The 21,387-nt window shown below is 42.9% G+C and overlaps 1 protein-coding gene across 17 annotated transcripts in view; it reads left to right on the top strand.

The window, feature by feature from the left end:
• The window catches only part of LOC125010348 (receptor-type tyrosine-protein phosphatase mu-like), a 156,290-nt gene extending 136,993 nt beyond the window's left edge, over window positions 1–19,297 (top strand). For 15 of the 17 annotated variants that reach the window (XM_047588921.1, XM_047588920.1, XM_047588917.1 and 12 more), the window contains 11 exons: window positions 1,237–1,334; window positions 3,720–3,836; window positions 4,884–5,038; window positions 6,466–6,601; window positions 8,560–8,709; window positions 9,132–9,305; window positions 11,566–11,697; window positions 14,006–14,131; window positions 16,163–16,326; window positions 16,499–16,634; window positions 18,420–19,297. In XM_047588921.1, coding sequence (XP_047444877.1) covers window positions 1,237–1,334; window positions 3,720–3,836; window positions 4,884–5,038; window positions 6,466–6,601; window positions 8,560–8,709; window positions 9,132–9,305; window positions 11,566–11,697; window positions 14,006–14,131; window positions 16,163–16,326; window positions 16,499–16,634; window positions 18,420–18,473 — 1,442 coding nt within the window. In that variant the 3' untranslated portion in view covers window positions 18,474–19,297. The remainder of the gene's footprint in view (window positions 1–1,236; window positions 1,335–3,719; window positions 3,837–4,883; window positions 5,039–6,465; window positions 6,602–8,559; window positions 8,710–9,131; window positions 9,306–11,565; window positions 11,698–14,005; window positions 14,132–16,162; window positions 16,327–16,498; window positions 16,635–18,419) is intronic. The other 2 variants (XM_047588908.1, XM_047588911.1) reach the window with 2 other exon arrangements.
• The last annotated feature ends 2,090 nt before the right edge of the window (window positions 19,298–21,387 follow it).

Genomic DNA, 21,387 nt, shown 5'->3' with positions numbered 1-21,387 from the left:
TAGGTGGATTTTTGCTATAATTGCTAAAGAAATCAGGCCAGCAGTTAACAGGTTATATGCTAAGCTATTCTTTAATTGCAGGCACATATGCTGCAGTGCTTTTCAATTTGTTGAACCACTCTTTTGATTGCAGGGTTGATGTGTTTGCGTTGTCATTGTCTTTATTTACCGCAGGGTTGTCCTGATGGCCGCGTACATATTAACATTGTTTCCGACCTCTCAACTAACTTATGAGATCAAGCATGAAACATGACTCAGTTGTTTGAAGTCACAGTGCATGGCCTGCTTTTTAACAGGTTTCCAAGGGAGGTTATTACATTTACTCACCACATATTGACAAGGAAGAAAAACACCAACAGTTTGTGCGTGCGTGCGCTCGCACTCGTGCGTGTGCACGTGCATCATGTTGCGTCTCCCTGTGTATCTGCATAATTCGTTATGTCTCCAGGTAATTTGGGCCATCGCAGGAGAATGCACAGTTGTGGAGATTTGCATTCACTAATTAATTTGTCAGAAGTAATTTTTTTCCCCACTTGGTGCTTGATTAAAAACTAATATTAATAATTTTAATTAACCAGAATATTAATTAAATTCAACCCACAATTATTGCTCAGTGAAATTTTAAATATTGGAGGCATTGAACGGCTCCCTGCTCATTTATTTTGATGTGCGCCAGACGCAGGCCGGGTTCGGTTCGGTGGAAAGGGCGGAGCTGAACAGATGAAATGTGGTGGTAATTACTTTGAGGTTTTCCGTGCACACACATCCACGGCTTTTTAGCTTCATCTTTAGATTTCTGACTAATGCTACATAAATCTGTTGCAGAAAAAGCACTATAAATAAATAAATCAGGCAGATCTGAAATGGAAATTCTGCATAAGCTGCCCTAATACAGTAATACTTTCCAGCATTGATCAGACACACCTTTACTATTTAAAACAATCTATTTATATATAGTTAAAGATTATCAGAAAAAAAGAAGAAACAAAATAGGGAAACTGTGTTGAAACTGTGTGGCTGTTATGTAAGATAAACTGAGAAATATACAAAAATATGTGTTTATGTCTTTGTTTGGAAACCAGGAAACCACCTTCTATTTCTGAAAGGAGTGCAGACAATAGTGTGGTTCTTTGCTCTCTGAATGTGGCCGTTCCCTTGAAAAACAAACAAGAATTTTAAGTTAGACGTGGAGAGAAAATGTAAAACTTTGTTCCCCTCTCTCTTTGTCTCTCCAAGGCCCCATGCAGGAGACGGTCTTCGACTTCTGGAGGATGGTCTGGCAGGAGAACACGGCAGCTATCGTCATGGTGACCAACCTGGTGGAAGTGGGAAGGGTGGGTATTAATTACACGTTCCAACTGTAGATCCCAAATAAGATCACCTTGCCCCCGGTCGACTGACAGCCTGATTGCATCTGAAGGCAGGCGGAACCATCCTTTTTTCATTTATTTATTTATTTATTTTTTTATTGTTGTCTTTGAACACCAGCGCCCAGATGTTTCTGTGTATGTGTGTGTGTGTGTGTACGCTGACTTAGTGAAGCGTGAGACTCGCGTGCCGCCAGCTCTTTTTTCCCATTTATCTGATCAGTGAGAAGTGAGAAGAAACTGACTGATGGCCTTCATTACCAGAGAAGCAAACTGCTGTTTCATCTGAGTGGCTCTATAACAGGAGATTAGACACTACTGGAGCCGCCAGGCTCTTCCAAGCTGAAACTTAATGTTGTCCTCATCGGACAAAAGCGGACTGTTATTGAGCAGTGGGGACAGTTTATAATGTTTAAACTAATGGTAAAGCCATGACTCTTTTTTTTTTTTCCACTACAGCGTGTGCCCTGACTCAGAGAAAAAGAAAAAACCCTGCTTCAGTCCTAATTTGTTCCACTTAACTCTCACTGTAGTTCCTCCTGGTTAGGCTATAATCAAGACAAAATGAAAGTCTTAACATACAGTGTAACGCTTTGACTGCCAGGGGATTTTCTCTAAGAATTTAAAGCACATTCACACTGAAAGCCCCTTAAATACAGGCACACCTTGATTTCGCTGATGTGCGTTTTTTTTTTTTTTTGGTGGGGCTTAAATGTAGCAGAGCTGATAATGATTCATGGGCCCATCTCTAGGTACCTCATTAGGCCTTTCCTCTACAGTAGCTGAGCCCATCCCGCCCCGCCCCACACCTTCTCCGCACCTGCTTAGCTGCGGTGGCGTCCTCGGCGGGCCCCGGCCCCCAAGCCGTCTGTTATATGATCCTTGTCCAATGGCGGGCGGTAGGCACAGTTGGTCACAGTGACGCCGGCTCCACAGAGGGGGCCCATAAAATCACTCCGCCATATCACAGCGGGCCATCTGCTCGGCGCAGTTGCTGATGAACTCTGGGAAATCCTGGCACGCACACGCACACACACACACACACACACACACACACACACACAAACTCGCACACACAGCTGCCGTCCCGCTGCTGTCACACGCGGGGCGGCGCTCGGCGCCCTTTGATGTACGAGAGATTTGGTTTGGAAGTTAGCGCGTCGATGTGTGTGATGACGTGACGCCCCTGCGCGCTTCTTTTCCATACAATTTATCCATATGAGTGAATGAGTTGAAAAGCTGCGTACACACAGTCACATGCTCACGAGTGCGCCCACACAAAAGAACATCTGTGTCGACGCTGGCGTATTTTAGCCCAAAGGCTAATTCAGCTCTCCCCACCACCCCCCACCCCCCACCCAAAACCAGGCGCCTGATTCAGAGTGATCTAATAAGGTAATGGCTTTTGCCTAATTCAATCTGGCTGGAAGCGGACGGTGGATTTGTGATTGTCATCAAGGATTAGTCATCGGGGGTGTCAGGGAGAGGGACCTTAAAGTCCCCCACTGCCTGTGTCATTCCACAAACCAAAATCTCATTTCATTCGTAATCAGAGCATAGACGCCAGAAATGAAAATTGAATCTACTTGTGGCTGATGTCGCATTTATCCCTCATCAAAAATTATCATTCTCTGATATACCTCCGTGATCTCAATCTCTATTACGAGCCTTACTCCCCCAGTATCAACAGTTTAATTGAACAGGGGGGGGGGGATGGAGGGGAGGGAGAGACGGGGGTAATTTTACACTCTTATGATACCTAATACAACTAATATTTCCAGTGGGGTGTTTTAGATTTCTGTTGGGAAATTTGTTTTAAACAGCTGAAGGTCTATTATTTCACATCATTATTGGATTGTCATTATATCTCCCTCATTCAATTGTGGCACACTATTTTTTTTTTTAATATTTTGTCCTATTTCTCTACACCGATAGTCAAAATCTTAAGGTGGAGAAACCTTGCATCTCCCCCCCACCCCCTGTTGTGTTCCATTCCTGCTTCTGTGCACGGTCCACCTTTAGGTTCATTTTCACATTATCGACGTGAGAATGAAAAAGCAATAATGTGCGAATGAACTCTCCATCGAGACATAAGATTCCCATTTACAGCAGATCCTTGACCGCGGGCCGAAACTAATATGAAGCAAATCTCATTTTGATTCAAAAGAAATGCTTCAGAAAGTGAAATATCAAGTGGCAAATGGGAGGTAGTGTTAAGTGACAATTATCTTTATTGGAAAGAAATTATGGGGTCGCGAATTGCACGTATTAAAAATATGGACGCGCGCAGTGAAATAAATGAATTTGGAGCATTGTGTGCTATAAGACGCTTGGGTTTTTTGTCGCTCTCAGGTGAAGTGCTGTAAATACTGGCCCGATGACACCGAGATCTACAGAGACATCAAAGTGACGCTGATAGAGACGGAGCTGCTGTCAGAGTATGTCATCAGGACCTTCGCCGTGGAGAAGGTACACTTCTTTTAATGCTGTAAAAACTTTTATTCGTGCCTCTAAAAGAAAAAAGACATTTGTTCTTTCTTTGGGTTTCGCCTTGCTCCCTGTCACACCGCCTCTCGGCGCCAAGACCTCAACAGAATGAACCCTCGGCGCCTCGGTCGCACCTGTGGAGCTGCTGCCGTGGAGAAGTTTACAAAGCTCCTTTGCCGCCTTTGCCTCATTTTAAAAGCTCATGTGTCTTTTGTCAGCGGCTCACCAAGGCCAAGGCAGCGTGCTCCAAATTGCATTGTTACTGTCCAACTTTTATATAACGAACATCCTTGTATTGTTTGTAGGACTTGAATAGGGCCGATATTTGGTAGGCAACAGTGCAGCCCGCATCGCACTAATGAATCGGCTGAAAGCAGCACACAGATTGTACCAATGTTAACAAGGTTTGCTCGGATGCCCCCTTGAATAGAATGAGACATGCGGTAATAAAAAAATTACTCACTGTGTAACTTTAGAAAGTAATTATTGGAGAGGAGGCATAAACAGAAACGGACCACAAGTCTTTTATGTTTCACTTGAGCAGGGGTCTTCAGCGTTTTTTAGGCCAAGGATCCCCAAACTGTTGGAGAGATGAAATAGGGACCTACTATATGTGTTCTATATTAAACTCAGCCTAGTGCTATTTCTAAATATTTTTATCGTTTTGCATTCAATATAAAGCTATCCCTTATCTCTTAACTAAAATATGTTGGATTCATGTTAATGTGTATCTAATGAAATTTAAATTTGTGGAGGGAAATTAAAAATGTCTAATTCTAATCAACCAATGTTTTTTGCCTAACCTGGATAAAGAAATGAGACTGCGTTGGCCTTGACCTTCTGGTTCGCTGCTAGATAATGGAAAGTTTGCTCAACCCTCGTTGCTACCGTGTCCATGGAGTGTGTGTTTGTATTCAATTCACCGCTGTGTTTACCTTAGAAGGACCTCTGACGTCTTCTGCACACTTCTCGCCGCATCGCTCACCGTTCCCTGCTGCTCTTCTGTGTGTTTTACATGATGATCTTCAGAGGGGTGCTCACGAGATCCGGGAGATCAGACAGTTTCACTTCACGGGCTGGCCGGACCACGGCGTGCCCTATCACGCCACGGGCCTGCTGGGGTTTATTAGGAGAGTCAAGTCCAAGACTATGACCAACGCTGGGCCCATGGTGGTTCACTGCAGGTCGGTGTACACTGAAACACTCATTCGTGTCTTATCCGTGGTTATATAGAGCCTTAAGACTGAAAACCAGTAGAGCAGTGACTCACTGAATATTGGATCAGAGCCACTATTTCTGATGTTTTTCTATCTTTACTGTTTAAATCACTGTGTTTTAAAATTTTCCTTGTTAAAAAAAGGTTAAAAGGTTGTTAAATGTCTTAAATAGTCAAGGCTATATCATGTTTGCTGATTATTTGTGTGGCAATGTGCTAGAACTTCATAAAACGGCATGGAACAGTAGAAATTACTGTCTAGTTGTTTAGAAAAGTCTATTTAATAGCACATTTACAATAAACCTTCTACTATTCCCACTATACGTGATTTAAATGTTGCATTTTATTGATACCGATGCCATTATTGATTCTGCTTATCGATCCGATTCTTTATAGATTCCCTTACCAGTTCCTCCAAATAGGAAATTGGTCACTGGATCCTTATTAGCGCTGTTCCTCTGAGACTTAGCGATAGTTAGTTGTGTGTCGTCAACAAATGCTTCAGTGTGTTGGTGGTGTTGACGACCTCGCTTGAAATTGTGTTGCTGCAGAAGTTGCACATTGCGCTGCTACAGTCCCTTCTGGTCAAGTGAAGCCACATATTGGACCGTTTCAGGACATCACGTCTTCCTTGTTGTAGTCACATGATGTGAATGACATGCTTCGACCACTGACTGTATATACTATAGACGAACCCATCTTGACGTCACCCATTGGATTCTGACCCTCGAAAATGAAGCCTGAGGTGGGCGGAGCCTGCCGTCGCCATGTTGGATGAGCTTTACTCTATGGACATGGGGGATCGTGTTGGTCTTGTAGCTCAGGCTACCGCCGATCACTCAAAGCGGGAATGCTCTTAATTATGCAGAATTTTAAATGTTAATAAAAAATAAACGAATGAGTTACAAATAAATTCCCTCCCTATACATTTGTCATAAATAGTAAAACAAACTATTGAGACCAAAATCCTTTTTTTGGACCTGTAAACATGGGCTTTTTAACTTGGGCGTCTATGGGTATTTGCTCCCTTTTGGTGCCTCAAGTGGCCACTAGATGAACTGCAGCTTTTTGCACTTCGCATGGGCTTCATCTCTCAGACCTGGAGGTTGCAGCTTGGCTTTGATGTGAAGCGTCTTCTTCTTTCATTTTATGGCGGTTGGCAAAAAACTTTTAGGTGCATTACCGCCACCATGTGGACTGGGATGTAAAGATTCAGCACGAAAAGTATCGATAAGTGGAATCGATAAGCATGAAGGTTAATGATATCGATGAATTGAACCAGCTGGAACCGATTCTTTGCCCATCCCTACCCTTGAAACCATTTGACTTAACTTGTGTAATAAAATGTTATTTTAAGCATATTCCACGACTTCTGACGTGTGTGTTCGTCCGCAGCGCTGGGGCCGGTCGGACGGGCTGCTTCATCGTCATCGACATCATGCTGGACATGGCAGAGAGGGAGGGAGTGGTGGACATCTACAACTGTGTGAGGGAGCTGCGCTCGCGGCGGGTCAACATGGTCCAGACTGAGGTACGGCCAATCTGGTGCCACGGCGGCCGCGGCAGAGAGTGTAAATGTCCGCAGACTCATCAGTAAAATATGTGGTGTTGAGTGGTGATACAGCCTGACAGTCTGCGGCCATCAAACATGGATTAAGTGGTATCTAGAAAATAATTCTTAGCATAAGCGCCTCTTCTCTGGTGCTCCAAAACAAACGCTCTGAATTAATTACACAAAAAGTAGCGTTGTCACTCTAAACACGTGTCATTTTGGGGACAAATAAATCAGAGGCTGTCATTTATTGGTCATTAATTCTGCAGCTTAGGTGGTTTTCAACCGTTTTGCCAGTGACTGATGATGCCCATTATCATTTATAAAGCAGCATAATCGTTTTTAAATTTTTTAACTCAATCACTTTCGAGTGCCAGTTCAAGAGTCACTATGTGCTATTATGTAACTAAACAATCAAATTATTAATTAACCTCTGTAAAGCAAGTGCTCTGCTTGTTTTAGTCTGCTTTAAATATCACGTGGGTGGTGTATTTATAGCAGACGTATTTCTAATGGTTAGAGCAGGGGAAGGAATTTTATTGTGCACGATGTCGTCGTCATTCATACCACCTTAACATTTTTAATGATCATTTCTCACAAAGGACATTTATTGAGGTGCACACCCCAACTATTTCCCAGGGCGCTAAGCGCAAGTGCTTGGCAATACATGCTGTAATAAAATGGTTTAGAGGCTTGTAACCGCGAGGTTTTAGCTCATATCAATGGATGAAAACATCCCTGGCTCATCCTCCAGCTAAATGCCTGTGTGGACAACCGAAGGACTTTGCGCTTTCCTGAACACCGGCCATCTGGAGGTGTCCATAGTCTCGTTGAATGCATCATTTCACCGTAATTCCCTTTAAATCACAAGCGTCATTGGACTTAATGGGCAAATGTTTCATCACTGACGTACGAATTGGGATTCGAGCAACTGGAGACCAAATGTTGTTCACCCTGAGTCACTCCTCAAGTTCAGTGACCTTCAGAGTGTGTGTATGTGTGCATGCATTTCCCCTCGCAGGTGTTCAGGCCCGGGTTGGCGCAGCTCCGCCGCCCGCAGCCAGACGCCTTCCTCCAACGCGGTTTAATTTTGTCAACGAGAATGAAATGCCTCGTTGTTGTTTGTGGTGTACGAGCTCCGGTGATCAGTCTGCGGATCCTTGTTAGAGAACCGCGGCGCCACTGACCCACTGACCCAGCGCAGGGTAGTTAGTCCAGCTCTCGGATCAACAGTTCACAATTCGGCCCCCGCGCTTAACAAATGGCAGCACAATCGGGAAATCGTTGACCCCGCGCATGTGTGCGGATTTTGGTTGGAAGTGACAAGGAAGTGTCAGCTGAAAATGTCACTTCACAATAGATTTGCATCAAGCTTCAAGATGTGTCAACGTGTCCACTGCTTGACTGACTGATGTGGGGAGGGGGGCGGAGGGGGGGATGTGTTGCCTGTGTTTCCTGTTTGGGCCTTTCAGTAGGGGCGGTTTTGAAAATTATGAAAAGGATTTTGAAAGTATCATTTAAAAAAAAAAAAAAAAAGGAGAGAGAACGTAAAAGGTCAAGTAATTTAAGAAAGTACTCTCTGTCAGGTCTCTGAATATTTTAAGGTAGCGAAAATGTCGTGGAATTTTAAGGTTTTTCCCGAAGAGAATTAAATCTGCGATGTACCGAGAAAATGCAAAAAAGAAAAAATGTAATGCGACCTTTGAATGTAGACAATGACAAATATTAGTCACAGAGACTGCCGTGAGGATAAAGAATGATCATGGTAAGGTCATGCAAAGGGCTTTGAATTCTTCCAGCAAAAATGTACAAGAACATGTGCTGGGGCGTTTCTGTTGCAGTTGATTTAAAAAACAAACAAAAAAAAATGATAAAATTTTTTAGAAAATCATCTTAGAGGTCTGATAGATCCGCAATGAGGATGCTGTTGTTTTCAGGAGCAGTATGTCTTCATCCATGATGCCATTTTGGAGGCATGTCTTTGTGGCGACACCACCATCCCCGCCAATCAGCTGCGCTCCGTCTACTACGACATGAACCGGCTGGACCCGCAGACCAACTCCAGCCCCATCAAGGAGGAGTTTAGGGTGAGCAGCCGTTTATCGTAATAAAAAAAAAATGAAAAAAGATGTGCAAACAGTGCATGCAGATCCCTAATAAAACATTATCTCGAGTGTGTGACAAGTTCACAACAACAGTAAACATGTTGACTCTTGATGAATGCTCCTGTCCCCCCTCTGAGCCAATCAGCAGCAAATATATCACCGTGCATTAATCTGTAATAGCAGCACCCCTCCTTGGACCAATCAGTGTTATATGAGCTGCATCGTCCCCCTTAAGTTTCATCACAGTCGCATCAGGGGAGTCGGAGCCATCGCTAATGTAACTGATTAAAGAATTGCATTGTTAATTACCATATTGGGGGATAATTAGCACACTCCACACCCATGTTCCTACCTTCCCCTCGTCGTCGGCGTGACTGCATGTAATTCTGCCTCGAAACCGACAGACTCTGAACATGGTGACTCCGACGCTGCGGGTGGAGGACTGCAGCATCGCCCTGCTGCCCAGGAACCACGAGAAGAACCGGTGCATGGACGTCCTGCCCCCGGACCGCTGCCTCCCCTTTCTCATCACCATCGACGGCGAGAGCTCCAATTACATCAACGCCGCCCTCATGGATGTAAGAGTTTTCAGATTGTTGAACCCATTTGCTGTTGCGACACTCGAGAGCGGCAGAGACTTCCACTATAACTGGTTTGCTGTGAAGTGGTAAATTGACGCTGAGTCACAAAGCAGAGCTGAAACTTTCCCACATGTTGCTTTTCTTGTCAAACACTAATCACTGATATATAAAAGCAGGGACTGTCAGCGTTTACACTGAAAAATAAATTGGAATAGACCTTTATCATGGGAGATATTTTGAGGGATGTCCATCCATTTAAGGGATGTCCTGCTTTTGTGTTTGTTGGTCCATTGTTGTGGTTCACTGGGACACGTGAAGCCATCATTAATACATCACATGTACTTACTGTATAAAGTCAAAATGTCTGTTGTGGAAAAAAGCATTATGGTAATTGAGGATAGAAATGACTATTTGGTGTCCAATAGCATCCATTACACAGAGACGGGAGGAATTACAGTCAGAAAAATTTGTCAAAAATAAAAGTGAGGTATAATGGCTATATACACTCACCAGCCACTTTATTAGGTACACCTTGCTAGTAAAAGGTTGGAACCCCTTTGTCGGTTGGAAACATTCCTCAGAGATGTTGGTCCAAGTTGACATGATAGCACGTAGTGGCTGCACGTCTATGATGTTCCACGAAATCCCAAAGGTGCTCTATGGACTGAGATCTGGTGACTGTGGAGGCCATTGGAGTACAGTGAACTCATTGTCATGTTCGAGAAACCAGTTTGAGATGATATGAGCTTTGTGACATGGTGCATTATCCTGCTGGAAGTAGTCGTCAGAAGATGGTACACTGTGGTCATAAAGAGATGGACATGGTCAGCAACAATACTCAGGTAGGCTGTGGCATTTAAACCATGCTCAGTTTATACTAAGGGGCCCAAAGTGTGCCAAGACAATATCCCCCACACCAATACACCACCACCACCAGCCTGAACCATTCATACAAGGCAGGATGGATCCATGCTTTCATGTTGTTTACGCCAAATTCTGACCCTGACATCTGAATGTCACAGCTGAAATCAAGACTCATCAGACCAGGCTACGTTTTTCCAATCTTCTGTTGCCTAATTCTGGTGAGTCTGTGTGAGTTGTAGTCTCAGTTTCCTGTTCTTAGCTGACAGGAGTGGCACCCAGTGTGGTCTTCTGCTGCTGTAGCCCATCTTCTTCAAGGTTGGACGTGTTGTGCGTTCAGAGATGGTGTTCTGCATTCCTTGGTTGTAACCAGTGGTTATTGGAGTTACTGTTGCCTTTCTATCATCTCCAACCAGTCTGCTCATTCTCCGCTGACCTCTCACATCAACAAGACATTTTCATCCACACAACTGCCGCTCAAGGGATATTTTCTGTTTTTCAGACCATTCTCTGTAAACCCTAGAGATGGTTGTGCGTGGAAATCCCAGTAGATCATCAGTTTCTGAAATACTCAGACCAGCCCGTCTGGTACCAACAACCATACCATGTTTAAAGTCGCTTAAGTCGCCTTTCTTCCTCATTCTGATGCTCGGTTTGAACTTCAGCAAGTTGTCTTGATCACCTCTACATGACTAAATGCATTGAATTGCAGCTGTGTGATAGAGTCGTATGGCCTGAGAGACAAATTACCTCCACAACCTGTCCGTGGAGCAGAACAGAGACAGCAGCCTGTCACTGGACGAACTTCTTTGTCTCATTATGGTGTCGTGTAGACGGTAGTGGGCATTGTTCAAAACCAAAGTTTGTTCAAGGTTCTTGCCTTGCCTTCCTGAAATGTACTTGGGAGGATGGATAGGTGGGTTGTTGTCACATCTAACCGTTTGTGCTTTATATCTTAATATCTAAACTGAACCTAAGCACGACGACGCTGCACAAACCTGAAAGTGCAAAGATAGCCATTTTCAAGTGTTAAATTTATTCAGGATGGACCTAACAAAGACCTTGACAAGGCACCTCTTCGTTGATGGACTTTTTGGCTCTTGCCCGGATTGAGCGGGTGACCTTTCGGGCACAGGACTGTCTCAGTCACCATTCGTCCATCTCTGGGAGCCAGAAACCACATTAAAAGCACAGCCCCTTAATATAATCTCCACAGACATGGAATCTCCATTAAAAAACAACTCTCACACGGCACACGGCAGGTCAAAGGATAGAGGTTGTTTTAGAAATAGGTTTATTCCTGGTTAACTGGGGGCTACAAATGATATAAAATGCACAAGGTGTATCCGGCAGTGGGCTTTCAACTTTTCTCTTTCCATTTGCTCCCTTCCTCCAGAGTTACAAGCAGCCCTCTGCATTCATAGTGACCCAGCACCCGTTGCCAAACACAGTGAAGGACTTCTGGAGACTGGTGCTGGACTACCACTGCACGTCCATAGTGATGCTCAACGATGTGGACCCAGCCCAGGTAAACCCGACCTGATACGTGCGCTCAGACGCAAACAACACACAAAAATAATCCTTGAGGGGATATTGCAAGAAGTTCACACACAGACAGATGACACATGAAGCGGTTCCCTTCCTCAGAAGTCTGTATCTAATAAAGTCGCACAAAGGGCAGTGTGGGAACTGGATTCAGAGAAAGATTGCTTTTTGTTTTGTTATCTTCTATCGTGAACCCGGGGAAAAAATCCAGGGATGTATCGGTGTTAGAAACACTCTGTGTATGTGTGTGTGCGTGTGTGTATATGTATACAGAGTATGTTTGAAATGAGGTAGACGCTGCAGAGTGGTAGAGGACTTGCCATGAAAGTGTATAGAGAGACAGGTCTGTGGAAGAGACTCTCCAGATTTCTCAGCCCGAGGCTCTGTCATAACACCCGGGGATCAAAGCCTGAAGCCAGGCTTGCTCTCCCCATCCAAATCCCCTTTCCCTAGGTGACTGACTGACTGGCTGGATAGAAAAGGGCCTTTCATTCAATATTCTCACTGTAGCCAGCTCGTCAGCCAGCCAAGAAAGCAGCACAGGTGGGAAGCGGGGAAAGAGGGGAGATTCAGGGGAGGGGGTAGATGGGTAGATGGTAGATGGGTAGATGTACTGTAGATGCGAGGCTAGGGAGGTGGAGGATTTACTATCTTCTCCATCAGCGTCTTTGTTTTTGCATTTGTTGAATTTGTCAAGTTGTGACGGGCTCCCAAAGGAAGCTAAAAAGTGGCACTTAAGCTGCCTCGTAAACCACATTCGTTCGTGTTTGTGCTTTTGTGTGTTCATCTGTATTCAGGTGTTCAGGCCTGTTATTTGCATTCTTTTGATGTAACGTTATATATATATATATATATATTCCCTTATTTGTTCATGACAGTGTGACTCTGCATGCGGGCACGTCTGTCAGTGCAGAATGTATTTGTCCATCTGCGTGTATGCTCCCACACGTCTGATTTGAAGCCCAGAGGCCAGCGGTGTGCTTCACAGGTGCCCAGGAGCTGAAATATGGGAGAATTTGCTGCTCTGAAAGGGGTTTTCTGCCTCTGTGCACTTTCTGACACTGTCAACAACTGTGTCTTAATACTTTTCATCGATTATTCAGATTTTTCGTTTCTCTTTTCCCCCAAACAGCTAAAGTTACAATCACATAAAGTAGCTAAGAAGATGATTTCTGGGGTATTTTGTTGAAAAATGACTGATTATCAGTTAGAGATAAGCTGCGACCTGTGCAGCCCATACATTGCCCCTCCCCCACCCGCAGGGGACGTGCCTAATGCAGCTCTATCTACTTAGTTACTCAGCACCAACGCATCACAGTCATTAGCAACAATCATAACTTTTACTATTGATGTTAAGTAGGAGTTTGCTACCTGCCATTTTTTTTCTCTCTCTGACAAGCTAATAGTGCAGGTTGTCAATCAACCACAATTAGTGTTTACGATTAAACTGAGACTTGTAACATTTGTTATCATTGTGCCATTTTTATCATGTAAATGGAGGGAGAAAAAGCAGTATTGCCTCCAAGTATCAGCTTAGAAAAATTGGCAACACGTATTGGCCATCGTCCAAAGCTGATGAAAAAAAAATCGGTATCGGCCCCAAAAATTCCATATCAGTCGATCTGTTACCAGTCACATGCAACAGATTGAACTGTTTTAAAAGTGAATCTCCTGCCTCTTCTAGATATAGATGAAAGCGATTAAACCAGCATACCACCATATTATTCTTTTTTACATTGTTGTGTGAGATTGTAGCCATTTGAACAGGACATCTGGTAAGACTGTGGGGTTAAGTGTGAAAATTCACATTCAGTAAACGATTCATCTTCATCAAAGGTGGTGGCAATGGATTTTCTCTGCATTAACTATTATTTTTTTTCTTCTTATGTTGTGTCTTCTGTTGAGTTCGTCTTCACAGAGATGATAGCCTTGTGCTTTTCATAAATAAAATAATGTGAGAAGAAGAGTTGGGGTCAGCTGACAAGGAGAAAAGGTCTCATACTTGGAGCATATCTGCGCGTCACCTTTTTACTGAATGTTTTCTCTGTGAAAAAGCTCATCAGTTTGAACAAGAAAGCACTTCACTGGAAATGAATTCTTCTTTTCTTTCTTAAAACGTGTGCGTGAGGAGTTGGAAAGCTATGTGACTGACTTCACTCCTTTGGACCTGAAGCTAATGAATTTCCTTCTGTGTTTGTCTTTCGTTGCATGTGTATTGGTGTATCTACATTTCTGTGTGTGTGAATGTGTGTGTGTGTGTGTTTGTTTGTCCACGTGCCTATTTTGTTTAGTTGTGCCCACAGTACTGGCCAGAAAATGGTGTCCACCGCCACGGGCCCATCCAAGTGGAGTTCGTCTCTGCCGACCTAGAGGAGGACATCATCAGCAGAATATTTCGGATCTACAATGCAGCTCGGGTACGATGACACCAGCTTTGGAGCCACAATCTGATCTGTACGGTCTCAGAGTGGAGCCACGCAGAGCTGCGATACCAATGACCTGTCCACACTTCCTCTATACCAGTGGTTCTCAACCTTTTTGGGGTCCTAGACCCCGTGCATCAGACCCCCATTACTCCATTACCCACCGCTAACTGTGACCATCATCTTCTTCTTTGTTTTTTTTTGTAACATTAGCTTAGGTTCAAGCGCTAACTTCAGCATGCAAGTTGATGAGTTTCCCACAACACCTTCCTGCAGACGTTTCACAATAAGAGCATTATTAAGAAATGAATTTAATTCATGATTTGAAATGGATGCAGATCGTGTTGATGCAGTAACTTTGAACAATTCAACCAGGAAAGCGATATCTTAATAAAATACAGTAAATTACACTTGTGAAACAGATGTATTTAGAGGGGGAAAAGTCCCGCTACCCTCTGTAGTTTATGTAGGTAAAGGTTTCAGTCACATTTGAGTAAAATGATCCTATTTTTATAAAGGTTGTATGATCTTTTTTAAAGCATATTTTATTTCCATCGATCCTTTGCAATTACACCACGGACCACTAGGGATCCATGGACCCCTGGTAGAGAATCACTGCGCTTGACTCACTCATGTTTTTGTTTCATTAATACTACGTTCTGCTCCACCAGTTACAAAGAAATGTTGGATTATACATCATACAAATTTGTTTCCAACTCGCAATGTCACATCCTGTTCCTATACCGTCAAATAACTAACAAAAACGAAACTTGACAAAACCAAAAAAAAGTTACGCATTGGGCTCCAGTCCCATCCACTAACACGGAGGAGAGGGGGGTGGAGCTTATAAACTATGCTGCAGCCACCAGGAGGAGCTCTACTTGCTTTGGCTTCACTTCAGAGGAGCAGTTCATATTTGGTCCATATTTATATACAGTCTATGCTTCAAAGAAACCAAAAGGTTGTTTGGCGACGTCCCAGTGCTGCCCATCCGTTGGAGTTGTGCAGAGACATTCTGTTCTTTAACCATGTCACTGCACCAGTGATGGGACCAAGGTGTTGAGTGCCTTGTCTTTTAGGGCTGCTTGAAACAACAAAACTACATCCCCAATCAAAATTAAATTCTTCTTCAACTCTGAAGGTTACATTCATTATATTCTTCTTGTTGAATATCAACAGATTTGGCATCCGAAAATAAAAATAAAGATAAGGCACATACTGAATCTTTGATAAGGGGTCACATTTAAAAGGTTAAAAAAAAAAGCCCAAAAATTAGTCATTGTAAACCATTTTTAAGTAACTCTCAACATGTAGTCACAGGTCATGGCCTTAATGAGGATATGACTGATGAGCAGTTTTGCCACTTTATCCTCATTAGATTAGATTTACATTTTGTTAAAGCCAAACTGTGAAAAATGTCTGTCCACCCAAAGCAGCTTTCAGAACCGCAACAATTAAATCACTCGCGGTTTATTTGAATATATAGAGTCAATTTAAAACTACAATAAAGCATATCCTCATGGCTGGACACAGTGAAGGCTGGTACATAGAGCATTCTGACCCACGGCGGCATCACCCACAATCACCTGCATAAGCTCTTTACCCTGGCAGTCTGCTCCTCTCAGATGTCAATAGTCACTCCTCATATTAGCGTGCTGTAGCATCCTCTTGCCGGCAGAGGCACCAACAGCATGTTAAGTGCAATACAATCTAATCACACATGATCACTGACAAGTGTTATTGATCGATGTGTCTGAGCGTGATTTAGAGTGTCCGTATCATAGATTGCCTAACTATCTGTCTCCAGCAACGACTGTGCTCATCTATCAACCTGTCGTATCCGCACTTTCATCTCCTCGGTGACTCCTCGTGCCCTTTATCCATCTCCACCCAGCCTCGCCGCGGCTTAAGCTTCAGACCCGCATCTTTACAGTCTGATTGTATCTGTGCACGGCAGCGATTAACCCCAGCCCATATGTGCATGTGTTAACCCGGGATAACCAGGCGTGTGTCCTTCCCCTGCAGCCTCAGGACGGCTACCGGATGGTGCAGCAGTTCCAGTTCCTGGGCTGGCCCATGTACAGGGACACGCCCATGTCCAAGCGCTCCTTCCTCAAGCTCATCCGACAGGTGGACAAGTGGCAAGAGGAGTACGACGGGGGCGAGGGACGCACTGTGGTCCACTGTCTGTAAGTCTCACCCGAGTGCAGCAGGAACTTCATGCAAAGCTGACATTAAAAATGAAACATCTCCACCTACTGGCCAAAAGCCTCCACTGCATGAGCACTTCTTGAGCATTACAGGAAACACTAGATTTCTATTTGACTTAATTGTCGTTTGCCTTCTCCCCCTCAACTCCAGGAACGGAGGCGGCCGCAGTGGGACATTCTGCGCCATCAGCATCGTGTGCGAGATGCTTCAGCACCAGCGCTCTGTGGACGTTTTCCACGCCGTCAAAACACTGAGGAACAACAAACCCAACATGGTGGATCTGCTGGTGAGGAGCACGGCAGCAGCTCTGATCAAGCTCGAGAACTAAAATGCGGCCTTTATAAATCACTGTCAGGCTGTTTTACCTTCTCCTTAGTGCCAGATGGTATCCGAAGGGACCGCGCCGACAATTTATTTTACTTCCACAATTTTCCAGAAGTCACAAGTGATCGTTTAGTGGTCAAAGTTAAAGCAGCAGGGACTGAAATGTGCTGAGTTAAGTGACTTAGGTATGGATGAGAACTGCAAAAATGCTTCATCCTACGTTTCCTGAAAAACTAACAACATCTTTTAATTTGACAATCCTTTCCTGATAAATGCCCACTCGTATATTTTTATGTAGACAGACTTGCCTTTCGTCAGAGAGTTACCGTCTCCTAAATCAAGATGTTTAAATCCGTCAGGTTACATTAAGTAAAAGAAATACTTGCACACATATTCTTAAATTATGTTCGCTTTCATTGCGTGTGCCTTGAGAATTAGATTCCCTTCATACTATTTAACTTAATCTCGATAAAGAAATGTTTCTCTTGTTCGAATTAGCCTGAGAATATAATTAAAGACTCTGCAAGTTGTCAAAAATCCAATTATACTAATGCAATTTCCAAGTCTTCTGCGCAGCTGCGATACAATCGGGTGCCGGTTCAAGCAGCAGGCAGAGAATTTCAAATGAAAAAGCATGTTCTGCAGTTAGACGAGCTGGCGGCGGGTTTAGTGTCTGCTCGTCGCAGGGTGATGTGTCCTCCTGAGGGACGGGACAACAAGAGAGGCCGTGCCTTCTCTAACACATGACTATTTATTTATTTACAGGCCAGAGCTGAGTTCATTGTGTGCGTGCTGTTGTGTGCAGTGTTCAGCCAAAGTAATTGGATTTGATTGGGCTTCACTGTGGAACAAGAAGCAGACCCTTCTGAGGGCAAAGATGCTAAAGGGCTCAACGTTACGCTGTGACTCTAAGTGATCTGATCGTACTGCTCTGGCTTTTTGTCTCAAAGAGTAAAAAGACGACTTGAAGAACTTTAGTATTTCAGTTAAAATTTTGCTTCTGCCTGATATTAATTAGTGTTCGATAATGGATATGGCAATGTATTTCTTCCCATACAATATCAATATATTTTGAATATCTTAATATCGTGAAATGATGAATGATTTCCCCTGCTCCACCACCACTTTTTCTGCGCAAGAGCAATAAATTGTAAATGGATCATTTGGATTAATATTGTTTTTTTAAACTGCATTTAACTTGAGTGAACTATATAGAATATCGCAGTATCATAATATCGCAACAATGTATCGTGACTCAAGTATCGTGATAAGTATCGTATCGTAAAGTCGTTGCCAATACCCACCAATATTGTTTAATCAGTTTATTGCACGTGAGACACAGGGCATTATACACTGATCAGGCATAACATTATGACCGCCTTCCTAATATTGTGTAGGTCTCCCTTGTGCCTCTAAAATGGCTGTGACTCATCACAGAATGGACAGGATCCCTCTGAGTTGGGTAGTAGTGGGTAGTAGGTAGTTGTTCCTAAACCATTTTTGTGTCTGTGTCAGGCTGCATCCTGCTGCCATCAAGGAGTGTCATTGCTATGGGGTGGGGGCGGGGGGCTAGTCCGGTCTAGGTGGGTGGTAGTGTTCTGCACGTTGAATTGTGACAAGATGTTTAATGTTACTTACTTATACGATCATAATGTTATGGCTGATCAGTTTACTTGTTGTACTGTACATAAATCTATGAGTTCTCATCTCTCTAATTTTTTCCTTTGTGTCTCTTCTTGTCTTCCAGGACCAGTACAAGTTCTGCTATGAAGTAGCACTGGAGTACTTGAACTCTGGGTAACTCGGAGCCGCCACCACAAAAGAAAAGTTTGGGACATTACAAACGAACGCAGCTCACATGTGTGCATTACGCTATGAGTGTGTGTGTGTGAACAAGGTACACACACGACCATACATGCAGCTCCTCTGACCAGCTCTCCTCTTGTCCTCGGTCTAGGCAGGAAAGGATAGCAGAGTTGTACAGTGTTAAATACCACAGCGTGTTTCTGTAAGGAAGCCAGCAGAGGCACAATGAGTTTAGAATTTTTTTTTTTTTTTTTTTTCCCTCCTTCTCAGCAGTGAGTCGCCTCCTCTCTGGATCCCTATTCCTCTCTCTCTTTCTTTCTCAGCTGCCTGTAGTCCCGTGGTTGTTGCCTTGATCCTCACTGGACGACGAGAAAAAAACCCTTTCACGGAACGCGATTCGCGCTGTACATAAGGACTTCCGTTTTGCTCAGCTCATTATTAAAAGTCATCCGGCGCAGGAGCTCAAAGCCTAAATGTTGCTAAATGTCCTGTAAATTTATGACTTCTAGATGCTTCATACTGTTCGTCGGGGACAAGCTGGCTCAGTCTACATCCGCTTACATTATTTCCTGAACAGGGATCCAAAGCTTTATTTGCACTCCCATTGAATTCTTGCTGTGCATATTGTACATATTACTGTAGATTATTTATTCACGGTATGTACTTTTTTGGTGACTCAAAGTAAGTGACAATCATATGTTCTATTGGGTTTGGTTTACTGACTGTACTGTGTGCTTTTGTTTGCGGTCATCTTGTATGACAGATTAATTCCATTGTAAAGAAGAAAAAAAAAGATATTATATAAATGTATCTACAATATAAAACGTCTGCCTCGTTTTCTGAGCGGAGCTGGGGAAGATGGAATGAGGGGGACATCTGCTGGAGAGAAGAGGAACCTCTACAGGTACCACAGTAATATAAGTTCTATTAATTCTATTAATAGTTTGGTTGGAAGTATACTTTACATCTAAATACATTTGTAACTGTGCATTTTTCATAGTTGGTAGAATTAAGCAAAGATTTGTTTTCCATAATAAACCTAAATTGTGGGTTTTATTATCACCAAATGCTTTTTTTCTATAATTTTTCTAAATTATTATGTGTTAAAATAATGGCAGTTATTATGAAATATAATATCAAACTGATATATATTATATTTACCTGATTAAGGAGGTAATAGGATTTTAAAGTTGCCATTGCATATCCTTAAAGTTTAATTTCCCTTTTTTTTTTTTTTTTTTTGCACAAAATCTTGAACAAGTATTGAATATTATGTTGTTTCCTCAACTCTTTTCCTTTATATAGATGTTTTTTGTTGGTCTTTCTATACCTGTCTCATTCTCCTGCTGTCCTATTTATTATTTTTAATATTCTATTTAAAACTTTTTTGGAGGAAAACAGACAAAACAGTGAAGAGGGTGACGAACATGAACATCAGCTGCCTTCTCTCAGCCCTCCCTTCACACGTGAGGAGGAAATAAAGGTAAATAAAGAAGGACAAGAACAAAAGGAGGTGAAAACCAAAACAAAACCACAACGTAGTCATTCTCACAGGTTTCTTTGGTCGTCCGCTTATACTCTTACATTTTTAAGAATGATATAATGACAAATCTTTAACTAGGAGTTAGTCATTGAGGTGTCATGAGGGTCCTCTTCGTGCTGTGACGTAATCAAGGAAGGGTTGCCAGATCTGTTTAAAGCCGGTTCGCTTTCCCTGTCATTTCGAATCGGATTTTCTCCGTATATGAAGGGCTTCAGAGGTCATTTCTCTTTATATGTTTGTTTATGTCCAGTCCAAATGTTCTGACCTTACATCCAGCAGATTAGAATTATTCTCTGGTCTTAATAATCTAGACCAGCAGTGATGTGGAGCGAAGACATCAAGTCTAAACATATGCGCAAGGTGCAAGTTTAACCACATTGTTCACATCTTAGATATTCACAGCACATGACCAGAACAATTTTTACAGGCTTATTTGACCCTTGTCTCTTCCCAAATAAAGTCCGTCATCAGTTTAGATGAACGGATCAGGTATAAATATTTTGTGTAGGTCTCCCTCGTTGTGACTCATCAGAGAATGGACATGGGCCTTCTGAGGGTGTCATTGCTATGAGGTGGGGGTGTCTGGTCTGGTCCAGGTGAGTTGTACATGTCTAAGTAGCATCCACATGAATGCCAGGTCCAGAAGTTTCCCAGAAGAACATTAAATTGTCTCAAAGTGGTCAATGTTATTTACTTCTCCTGACAGTGGTCATAATGTTGTGGCTGATCAGTGTACCTCACTGCTGCAGTGATGGAATAAATACAAAATAAAGACAGTCTGCTGAAGTCACTTTAAACAGAAGCATTTTTATATTCATTTGCTGAGATTTCTTCTCCATTTAATTTTTTGGAGATAGAAATTTGATGTCCCACCACTGAGGCTCAGCTTCCTTCCTCTCCCCCTGAAAAGCCACCACTAACTTATATAAGTGGTGAAGTCATTAGCCCCTTTAAACGTCACACAATTTCTTACTTACTCACTCAAAGCAAGATGTTTCCAGGGTACTGTAATGTGGTCGACTCCTAAGAGTTCTGACCTTGAAGGCCCCTCTTGCTTTGCTCCTTTTCAAGAAGTTCTTCGCACAAGCCACATTTCTCATGTTAAGTGTACCGTGACTTTGAGAAGTTGGAAACAATACGCCTCTTACAAACAATATCGACTCACTGCAACGCCAGGCTTTTAGTCTTTATACCAACCAATCTGTCATGAGATGAGACAAAGACTGACCCAGGAAAAAATTGTCAAGGACTTTGAGCACAATTTGGGAAAGAAAAAGACAAAAAAAATCTGTATTTAATTTAGAAATTGGTTTTGCAAGTTTACAGTTAAATGTGTGAGGAGAAAGGGCTCCTGTTTAAAAGAAAT

This window comes from Mugil cephalus, chromosome 7, assembly GCF_022458985.1.
Source record: "Mugil cephalus isolate CIBA_MC_2020 chromosome 7, CIBA_Mcephalus_1.1, whole genome shotgun sequence".
NCBI lineage: Eukaryota > Metazoa > Chordata > Actinopteri > Mugiliformes > Mugilidae > Mugil > Mugil cephalus.
Note: the sequence above shows the minus strand (reverse complement) of the source record. Positions and strands in the feature narration are given on the sequence as shown.